The sequence below is a fragment of the Callionymus lyra genome, chromosome 7, assembly GCF_982586985.1.
Source record: "Callionymus lyra chromosome 7, fCalLyr1.hap1.1, whole genome shotgun sequence".
Classification (NCBI taxonomy): domain Eukaryota; kingdom Metazoa; phylum Chordata; class Actinopteri; order Syngnathiformes; family Callionymidae; genus Callionymus; species Callionymus lyra.
In genome coordinates, this window is record NC_141824.1 from 4,017,331 (window position 1) to 4,028,589 (window position 11,259).

At 38.0% G+C, this 11,259-nt stretch overlaps 1 protein-coding gene across 5 annotated transcripts in view; it reads right to left on the reverse strand.

The window, feature by feature from the left end:
* Positions 1-10,071, reverse strand: part of st3gal4 (ST3 beta-galactoside alpha-2,3-sialyltransferase 4) — a 37,817-nt gene extending 27,746 nt beyond the window's left edge. For 2 of the 5 annotated variants that reach the window (XM_087796036.1, XM_087796040.1), the window contains exons 1-2: positions 9,871-10,071; positions 987-1,048 (exon numbers count right to left, since the gene is read on the reverse strand). In XM_087796036.1, the coding sequence (XP_087652162.1) occupies positions 987-1,002 (16 nt within the window). In that variant the 5' untranslated portion in view covers positions 1,003-1,048; positions 9,871-10,071. Of the gene's footprint in view, positions 1-986; positions 1,049-3,515; positions 3,636-9,849 lie in introns of those variants that run through there. The other 3 variants (XM_087796039.1, XM_087796038.1, XM_087796037.1) reach the window with 3 other exon arrangements.
* Positions 10,072-11,259: the final 1,188 nt, after the last annotated feature.

Sequence of the window (11,259 nt, forward strand, 5' to 3'; positions counted from 1 at the left end):
TAATATACATTTTCCAATCCATTTCATTAAACAGAATTAAAGCAGCAACACGTAAGTTTAAACACGTTGTTTCTGGCTCCCCCCAGTGTCAGAACAGCATAACTGCAATTTCAAGTACCCTGGTAATACCACAAATATATTCGTCACATGTGACGTAGAAGTTTTAAGGTGTTTTTGTTTAATGTAGTTAAGTAACGTTTCTCTTCAGGCTTGAATATCAGGCTTCAAGGACGAGCTCAGTCACGTTGCCCAGCCACGGTTGAGGAAGTAGGTGTGGCTTGTGGGACCAGAAGCAGAAACACATAACAGGAAGTGGACGAGAGATGCATGATGGGACGAGCCAGAGACGGCGAGCGTAGACGGGTCGACACCCTGATGTGATGATGATGCACACGATCCCGGACTTGGAACAGATTAAAGTGTATTTGCTGCCGTCAACATCCGACTGATGCAAGACGTGAACTATCAAACAGCAACGCAGCTTCCCATGCTAATGTACGTGCTAATAACAAAACTAGTGTGTTTGTTATGTTATGTGTAAAGTTGTTATTGTATACTTCTTTTAATCTGTGTATATTGAACTGCTGTGACCATGTCCTCTCCCCACTGTGGGATTAATAAAGTCATTTTATCTCATCTTATTTTATGTGTTTTTGTATCGACATAGCCATTGAACAGATGATATCTACACACCATCTATTTTTACTACACAACAAGGTTCAAAGTGACGAATCTTAAAACACAGAGCAGTCGGAGGTTTTATTTTCTCTCTCAGCCGAGCATCATTTCATTCTGTGGTCATTTGTTTTGGAGATGACAAAAACACTGAGGAATGTGGGCAGTAAAAACTTGAAATACTTTATTGTTAACTACCTTCATGCTGAGCTGCTAACCTCATTCTTCGACCACGGTTGTTGTTTTTGAGACACGGTTCGGCAACAACATTCAAATTGGAGTTTTAATCGAGCCAGATAAGATACACTTACCTTTGCCCTCCTTCATTTGCAGAGTTTATCCTCAGGTGGCTTCAGTGGATCGAAGCTTCTCCCTGAAACAAAATAGAAAAAACACCGACATCAGTACAGATTACTTTAGAACATAACTCAAAACTGCATATAAAGACACACAAATACTAAATGGAAAAGTTTCTTATTGCCAATTATTCAGATATCTTTTGAAAATATTTCCAAGTAGAGATGCAGCGATTCCACTTTTGACAACACTGATCACGCATTGAATAGAAACTGGTAGAAATATATATATTTATGGGTATAAGCAAGAAGGTTATTTATATTTATAAAGTGGTTTTCACAGACCAGGATCACAAAGCGCTTTAAGAAGAAAACAAGACACATTTAAAATACTTAAAAAGGTCCAGACAACATAGAGACAAACACAGCAGCAACAAGAAAGAAAAAGCTCAAATAAAAGTGACATTTTTCTTGAAGGAGTCAGTAGATCATCAAACACAGATGTTTCTTGAAGGAGTCAGTAGATCATCAAACACAGATGTTTCTTGAAGGAGTCAGTAGATCATCAAACACAGATGTTTCTTGAAGGAGTCAGTAGATCATCAAACACAGATGTTTCTTGAAGGAGTCAGTAGATCATCAAACACAGAGATGTTTCTTGAAGGAGTCAGTAGATCATCAAACACAGAGATGTTTCTTGAAGGAGTCAGTAGATCATCAAACACAGAGATGTTTCTTGAAGGAGTCAGTAGATCATCAAACACAGAGATGGTTCCAAAGCTTAGGAGCAACAGTCTGGAAGGATTTCTCTCCTCTGGTCCTGAAGTTCAGGAACCATCAGTAGATTCTGATCCACAGACCTCAGAGCCCAAGTCTGGATCAGATCACTGATGGAAGTTCTGACCATGAATAGATCTGAAAGTAAGAACCAGAATTTAAAAATGATCCTGAAAGATACTGGAAGCCAGTGAAGAGTTTGAAGGAGAAATGTGAGTTCTTCTACTAGAGCAGCTCAGAATTCTGGCTGCAGAGTTTTGTATCAACTTCAGGGCGACACTGATCCTTCTTGTTTAGACACAAAAAATAAATAAATAAATAAACTGTCACACTGTACGAATGATCATCAAACACAATTATGTTATAATTAAGACATATCACATTTTAAATTACATTGTATCATTTGTATTGGATCGTATCGTCCAGGGATTTCCGTTTATCGAGATGCGTATTGAAATCGACTTTAAAAATGGAGATAAGGTAAGGTAAGGTAAGGTAAAACTTTATTGATCCTTGAAATTGTTTACATTGTAGATACATCTACATTGCACACAACCAGGATGCAGAGACTCTGAATAGACAAACAGATCTACATGCCTCAATCTGCTCTGCATACCTATTTTTCCAGATATCCAATCCAACTTTTAGAGGCTGGATCGGGATGATACCAGGATCAGATTAGATTAGATCAGATACAGATAAGTGCATCCACATTTCCAAGCCATGCTGGGAAATATAATCCTTCATCTTCATCTGGCTGATAAACTAAGTTAGTCAAGTTTGGTCTGAGCCAACGACAAGAAGCTCAAATGTTCAAAAGTATTTCTGGTGTTTGCCAAAAGTTTCATTTCACAAAGTCCATCACGATATCTTGCATAGAGGAATGCTTGGCTGCTGGTTTCACATGCTGAATCTTGTGAGAGGAGAAAAAGCAAACAAGGAATACATGATCATCTAAACTGGAGTGTTTGATTCATGATGTTCTTGATTTACGGCTCTTTTTCTGTCAAGACTCCACAGAAGTTACTACTGAGCTGGATTTGCATCTTAGATGCCATGACGTCAACAAGTAAAAATAAGGTGCTTTTTTTTTTTAGATGGATGGACGGACACACTGAAACTGAAACAACTTTATTAATAAAGTTCTACCTAACCTAAACTGCGCCCAGAAAGGTATGACGAGAACCACTGTAACACACTGATCCAGGAACAATGGCAGCTGCTCAGACACCACCTTCTCCAAGATCTTGGAGAAGAATGGCAGCTTAGAAATAGGCTCATTTTGCTCACCAGTGACGAAATATCAGCCAGAGTCACATTGTTAAATGAGTACAACAAACTGGAGACACGCTAAATGACAGCTGGGGTTCCACACACAAGGGAGGGATTTTCTCTTTGATCAATTTAATTTTGTCTTTGAAAATCTCAACAATGAGAATTGATGTCAGCTTCACAGAAGACAGGTGTGATTTGAGGAGCAGGAGAATCGAGAGAATTGATCAAACAACACTTTGGGGTTTTTCTTATTTACTTTCACCAGTTTCCTGATGTAATAAGATCTGGCAGTTTCCACCATCTCATTGAATGAGGACATCAGATCCCTGAGATGAAGTCTGTATACCTTAAGTTTAGTGGACTTCCAGAGACGCTCAAGTCTTTCGACAAAGTCTCTTCAGACTCAGGAGATCGTCATTTGTCCAAGGGCACCATTTTTTCTGAATTTAATTGAATTGAATAGAAGAGCTGGGCCAAAAGATCTTTATTTACCTGTCAATGTTGCCACTCCCCTCCACGGTTACAAGAGTCACAATAATAAAATGTTGGATAAGATTAGATAAGGTAAAGTTTATTAATCCCTTCGTTCCCAGGTTTTCACTGCTGTCTTCTGTGCAATGACAACAAACAAAGTCTAAAGATCTCCTTCAAGAATTTTACTGCAAATATAAAGAACAAAGTTCTAGGGATGACAAAGTTTAAATATTCGGAACATAGATCAAAGAAAATAACGCAAATCAAAGGATACAAAGATTAACTAAGAATAACATCATCCTTTCACTTCTTTGAAACTCAGAATTAAACAATCGCACGAGGAGTGAATGAGTCCCTGAGTCCATTAGTGTTGCATCATGGGAGGAGCATTCGTGCACTCGATCTGCTTCTCTGCTCACTGATGACAGTAAGTAAGTAATTTATATTTGTACAGGCGCTTTTCCAGACCAGGGTCACAAAGCACTTAAACAATTAAAACAATACCCAATAAAATATATACTTAAAAGATCAAGATAACACTGAGACAAACACAGGAGTCTCAGAAAATCAAGGAAAAGCACGAATAAAAGTGTCTTCAGATGTTTCTTGAAGGAGTCAGTAGATCATCAAACACAGATGTTTCCTGAAGGAGTCAGTAGATCATCAAACACAGATGTTTCTTGAAGGAGTCAGTAGATCATCAAACACAGATGTTTCTTGAAGGAGTCAGTAGATCATCAAACACAGATGTTTCTTGAAGGAGTCAGTAGATCATCAAACACAGATGTTTCTTGAAGGAGTCAGTAGATCATCAAACACAGATGTTTCTTGAAGGAGTCAGTAGATCATCAAACACAGAGATGTTTCTTGAAGGAGTCAGTAGATCATCAAACACAGATGTTTCTTGAAGGAGTCAGTAGATCATCAAACACAGATGTTTCTTGAAGGAGTCAGTAGATCATCAAACACAGAGATGTTTCTTGAAGGAGTCAGTAGATCATCAAACACAGATGTTTCTCGAAGGAGTCAGTAGATCATCAAACACAGATGTTTCTTGAAGGAGTCAGTAGATCATCAAACACAGATGTTTCTTGAAGGAGTCAGTAGATCATCAAACACAGATGTTTCTTGAAGGAGTCAGTAGATCATCAAACACAGATGTTTCTTGAAGGAGTCAGTAGATCATCAAACACAGATGTTTCTTGAAGGAGTCAGTAGATCATCAAACACAGATGTTTCTTGAAGGAGTCAGTAGATCATCAAACACAGATGTTTCTTGAAGGAGTCAGTAGATCATCAAACACAGATGTTTCTTGAAGGAGTCAGTAGATCATCAAACACAGATGTTTCTTGAAGGAGTCAGTAGATCATCAAACACAGATGTTTCTCGAAGGAGTCAGTAGATCATCAAACACAGATGTTTCTTGAAGGAGTCAGTAGATCATCAAACACAGATGTTTCTTGAAGGAGTCAGTAGATCATCAAACACAGATGTTTCTTGAAGGAGTCAGTAGATCATCAAACACAGATGTTTCTCGAAGGAGTCAGTAGATCATCAAACACAGATGTTTCTTGAAGGAGTCAGTAGATCATCAAACACAGAGATGTTTCTTGAAGGAGTCAGTAGATCATCAAACACAGATGTTTCTTGAAGGAGTCAGTAGATCATCAAACACAGATGTTTCTTGAAGGAGTCAGTAGATCATCAAACACAGATGTTTCTTGAAGGAGTCAGTAGATCATCAAACACAGAGATGTTTCTTGAAGGAGTCAGTAGATCATCAAACACAGATGTTTCTCGAAGGAGTCAGTAGATCATCAAACACAGATGTTTCTTGAAGGAGTCAGTAGATCATCAAACACAGATGTTTCTTGAAGGAGTCAGTAGATCATCAAACACAGATGTTTCTTGAAGGAGTCAGTAGATCATCAAACACAGAGATGTTTCTTGAAGGAGTCAGTAGATCATCAAACACAGATGTTTCTCGAAGGAGTCAGTAGATCATCAAACACAGATGTTTCTTGAAGGAGTCAGTAGATCATCAAACACAGATGTTTCTTGAAGGAGTCAGTAGATCATCAAACACAGATGTTTCTTGAAGGAGTCAGTAGATCATCAAACACAGATGTTTCTTGAAGGAGTCAGTAGATCATCAAACACAGAGATGGTTCCAAAGCTTATGAGCAACAGTCTGGAAGAGATTTAAGGATCTGAGAAATGTGAGTTCTTCTACTAGAGCAGGTCAGAATTCTGGCTCCAGAGTTTTGTATGAACTGCAGGCGAGACAGCTCAAAAGACCATATAGGTTAAAAAAAATACTGCAATTATTACCTCTTTTACAACATTTAACATTTAACAGAACCACACGTTAAATATTTAGAAGAAAAAACTGTAGAAAGTGCTACTATGACAACACGACCCTAATGGTGTGTTAATTCTTTATCAACCCTAATGGTCGCCAGCTTTACTCATCGTGCTTCAGAACTGAGAGCGAGTCAGTGATGGGAATGTTGTGGTTGTGGTTCGGCCTCAGGGAGACGAAATCACAGGATGGAACTCATTTCTTCACTTCCAGACACAACAAGCCTGAGCGACAGGATGAACGGTTGTGGTACAGAGTTGCAGAGAGAGAGGGGAGGAGTTTGAAGCACTCTTGAGGTGAGACGGGTGAGAAGGCATCAAGATACCAGCAACTGCCAAAACACCGGGAGACGCCTCGAAAAAGTTTCTTCACAGAGAGAAAGATGTTGAAGTCGGGGACACACTACGTCACTCGTGGTGGGCACGAGTCAGGAGAAAATCCTTTATTAAAAAGAGTTCATTAAAAGACAGAAAAAGTTATTTTAGATCTAGAGATATTAGTTCTTATATTGTTAAAAAAAAAGAGAGAAAATTATTAAGATACAAATACAAGTTAATACTTTTCAACTTTTTTCCCCAAAAAAACTTTTGGATAAAGAATGAAATTTTGCTTCCAAAGTTACATTTCCGTTACCACGAAAACCCATATTTGACCTTCAGTAATCCCTTTTTACCGAACAGACGATCCCTCGGGACACGCGTCCGCAGGGACAATCACAAAATACATAATCCGCAACCTTAATCCAATCAGCCCAAACCATTACGTGTGCGGGAAAATCCTTTTGATTTCATCGGCAAAAAATGTGTGAGGACAATTTGTTTCTTGAAGAATGTATTAGCTTCGAAAACAAAGATCGAAATTCCCTAAAATGAATCAGAAAAAGAATTACAGTTAGAGGGCGCTTTACAAATAACCTTTATTCACTTACTTACAAAATACAAGGTTATATTAGATTTTTTTTTTAAAGTTATTTTCGCAAAGGAAATTAACTTTTGGCCACAAATATTCTTAAAAATGACAGAAAACAGGGGAAATTTGTTTTAAAGTCTCTCTTTTATCATCTCTAAACTTAGGAAAATGATCATGATCTGGATTTTATAATCCATCTGTTTGTATCTTCTCGTCTGGACTATTGCAACAGTTTGTTTTCATGTCTGAACAAGAAGGATCTGTTTTGTCTGCAGTTCATACAAAACTCTGCAGCCAGAATTCTGAGCCGCTCTAGTAGAAGAACTCACATTTCTCCTTCAAACTCTTCACTGGCTGCCAGTTTCTTTCAGGATCATTTTAAAATTCTGGTTCTTACTTTCAGATCTATTCATGGTCAGACCTTCCATCAGTGATCTGATCCAGAATTACACCCCAGCTCGGGCTCTGAGGTCTGTGGATCAGAATCTACTGATGGTAAAAAATCTCTTCCAGACTGTTGCTCCTAAGTTTTGTAACGATCTCTGTGTTTGATGATCTACTGACTCCTTCAAGAAACATCTGTGTTTGATGATCTACTGACTCCTTCAAGAAACATCTGTGTTTGATGATCTACTGACTCCTTCAAGAAACATCTCTGTGTTTGATGATCTACTGACTCCTTCAAGAAACATCTGTGTTTGATGATCTACTGACTCCTTCAAGAAACATCTCTGTGTTTGATGATCTACTGACTCTTTCAAGAAACATCTCTGTGTTTGATGATCTACTGACTCCTTCTAGAAACATCTGTGTTTCATGATCTACTGACTCCTTCAAGAAACATCTGTGTTTCATGATCTACTGACTCCTTCAAGAAACATCTGTGTTTGATGATCTACTGACTCCTTCAAGAAACATCTGTGTTTGATGATCTGACTCCTTCAAGAAACATCTGTGTTTGATGATCTACTGACTCCTTCAAGAAACATCTGTGTTTGATGATCTACTGACTCCTTCAAGAAACATCTGTGTTTGATTATCTACTGACTCCTTCAAGAAACATCTGTGTTTGATGATCTACTGACTCCTTCAAGAAACATCTGTGTTTGATGATCTACTGACTCCTTCAAGAAACATCTGTGTTTGATGATCTACTGACTCCTTCAAGAAACATCTGTGTTTGATGATCTACTGACTCCTTCAAGAAACATCTGTGTTTGATGATCTACTGACTCCTTCAAGAAACATCTGTGTTTGATGATCTACTGACTCCTTCAAGAAACATCTGTGTTTGATGATCTACTGACTCCTTCAAGAAACAGCTGTGTTTGATGATCTACTGACTCCTTCAAGAAACATCTGTGTTTGATGATCTACTGACTCCTTCAAGAAACATCTCTGTGTTTGATGATCTACTGACTCCTTCAAGAAACATCTCAAGACACTTTCATTCGTGCAGGCTTTTCTTTGATTCTGTGAGACTCTTGTGTTTGTTTCAGCGTCGTCTTGAACATTTAAGTATATATTTTATTGAGTATTTTTTTTATTGTTTAAACACTTTGTGACCCTGGTCTGGAATAGCACTCTACAAATACTACTTAATTACTTTCTCCATAACCAAGCATTTTTCATACAAGAAGATAAACCATCATTAAAAATAAACAATCATTGCTAGTGTCACAAAAGAATCACGTTTTTATCTCGTAATTTGACCCACAATGACATTTCTTGTGGCAAAAGCGAAAGGAAACTAAAAAAATCAGCTTCCAGAGATGATTCTGTACAAAGTGTCCCATTTTCTTAGCACAATAAATAATTGCGAATCAGTTACACACCCCGTGACGAAGCCGACGTGAAAGGGTTTGATGATTTATGGCAAACAACATACATTACTCGACGACTCCCATGACACACGTCCCTGCAGGTCTTTTTTTTTTTTTACAGTCTGAACCTCTTCTGAGCAAATAACTGACACATTGTTAGCAAATTTAAAAAGGCCCTGGAGGAACGACATCCTGGAAACTAACAATCAAACATAGTGTTTTTATTTCAACTGAAATCAATATGGCCGACAAGTAACAACAAGGATGGAACATGTTTAAAAAAGAGCGTAAATAAAAGGATCAAATGGAGTTTGAAACTATTTCATCAGAACAGTTGTGCAAATATGGTGACAGGACCAGTCGACACGATCGATATTTCACCAGAATTCTATTAAATAAATAACTTTTGTGTCAAAGTCAAGTTTGTTTTTTTTATTCTTAGTGTATTTTAAGTCTGCGTGTCATTCGTTTATCATTTCTTTTCCCCCTAAAATACAAATAAACAAGCTTCTCTAAAATATCTGTTCATAAATCAATCAAAAGTTACTTCTTTGATGTGTTTTATCAGCGACAATCATGTGACATGATGGAAACTATACGAGTCTTTCTAAGGTTAGACATGGAACTCAGCGAGTAAAGCAACACATTAGTCTTTTTTACATCAATACATGTAGAAAAAATAAAATATATTAAGACCTTTATCGGTTAAAAAGTACATTTACACATTGCAGACACATCAAAAATACAGCTTGTGTCACATGATTCCAATAGTACGTAGTTAGGTGTGTTTTACATGAGATTAAAGAGATAGCATTGCAATGCAAATTAACTCTTAAATCCACAGACCCGGGTTGAAAATAAAGCATCTTTTATCCCCTTTAATCCAGGCATAGTTTGACACTTAACAGGATAAACCAACATTTAAAATAAATTATTAAGCCAGTGTCACAGTTTTGTCTTGTTAATTCTGACCCACATTTACATTTGTTAGCAGAGGAAAACATAGATGCTAACCACAGACATTGTCAATAAAAACATTAAAAAAATATATATAATAAATAAATAAAGAAGTACTTTAATTTCTATAGAATTAAAAAGTACTTGTAAAATGGAAAGCCCTTAAATAAGAAAGATGCCACTTAAAGCCAGTTAAGAAAGTTAATGCGTAAGAGTTACTTTCACTTACGTACGTTTAATAATTCATTCACTAAACGTTAACCATTTAAAGAAAAGAAAGTAAAGTAGAAACACACTCACACACACATGTGCAGGACTCACCACAGAACTACACACTTTTAATCCCGGTCGATGATGACGAAGTTCACGGTGCGTTCAGGGACACGTCCGTGTGTGGGAGAAGCATCGAGGACGCCGAGGGTCGGTCTCTGTCCAGGGGGGTCCTAGGGGGGTCCAGGGGGGTCCGGGGGTCGCGGACACAAACCGCAGCTCGTCTGACACCGTCTTCGAGCGGCTCGTGTGAACGCGCCTCCCTGCGCGCTCCCGCCACCCGGTGCGCATGCGCAGCTGCTAATGCGCCGCACATGTGCAGGGTTTTGTTTTATCTTCCGGTGGAAGATACACATGTTATTAAACAACAACACGTGGGTCCGGATGTGGTTTGTGGTTTTTTACTTAATATGTTTATTATATTCATTCGGTTTATCTTAGTCACTGAGACTGAAATAGTTTCCCGTGAAGAATTGTATGTCTTTATTTTTTTGTGTAGTGATCAAAAAATAACTGTTTTCTTAACATTTTAAACTGTGTGTCTGTTTTTGTGATGTGTGACTCTATTGTATCATCAGTGTTTGTGTGTGTTGTTGTGATGTGTGACTCTATTGTATCATCAGTGTGTGTGTGTGTTGTTGTGATGTGTGACTCTATTGTATCATCAGTGTGTGTGTGTGTTGTTGTGATGTGTGACTCTATTGTATCATCAGTGTGTGTGTGTTGTTGTGATGTGTGACTCTATTGTATCATAAGTGTGTGTGTTGTTGTGATGTGTGACTCTATTGTATCATCAGTGTGTGTGTGTGTTGTTGTGATGTGTGACTCTATTGTATCATCAGTGTGTGTGTGTTGTTGTGATGTGTGAGTCTATTGTAGCATCAGTGTGTGTGTGTGTGTTGTTGGGATGTGTGACTCTATTGTATAATCTGTGTGTTGTTGTGATGTGTGACTTTATTGTATCATCAGTGTCTGTGTGTTGTTGTGATGTGTGACTCTATTGTATAATCTGTGTGTTGTTGTGTTGTGTGACTCTATTGTATCATCAGTGTCTGTGTGTTGTTGTGATGTGTGACTCTATTGTATCATCAGTGTGTGTTGTTGTGATGTGTGACTCTATTGTATCATCAGTGTCTGTGTGTTGCTGTGATGTGTGACTCTATTGTATCATCAGTGTGTGTGTTGTTGTGATGTGTGACTCTATTGTATCATCAGTGTCTGTGTGTTGTTGTGATGTGTGACTCTATTGTATCATCTGTGTGTGTGTGTTGTTGTGATGTGTGACTCTATTGTATCATCAGTGTCTGTGTGTTGTTGTGATGTGTGACTCTATTGTATCATCTGTGTGTGTGTGTTGTTGTGATGTGTGACTCTATTGTATCATCAGTGTGTGTGTGTGTGTGGTTGTGATGTGTGACTCTATTGTATCATCAGTGTGTG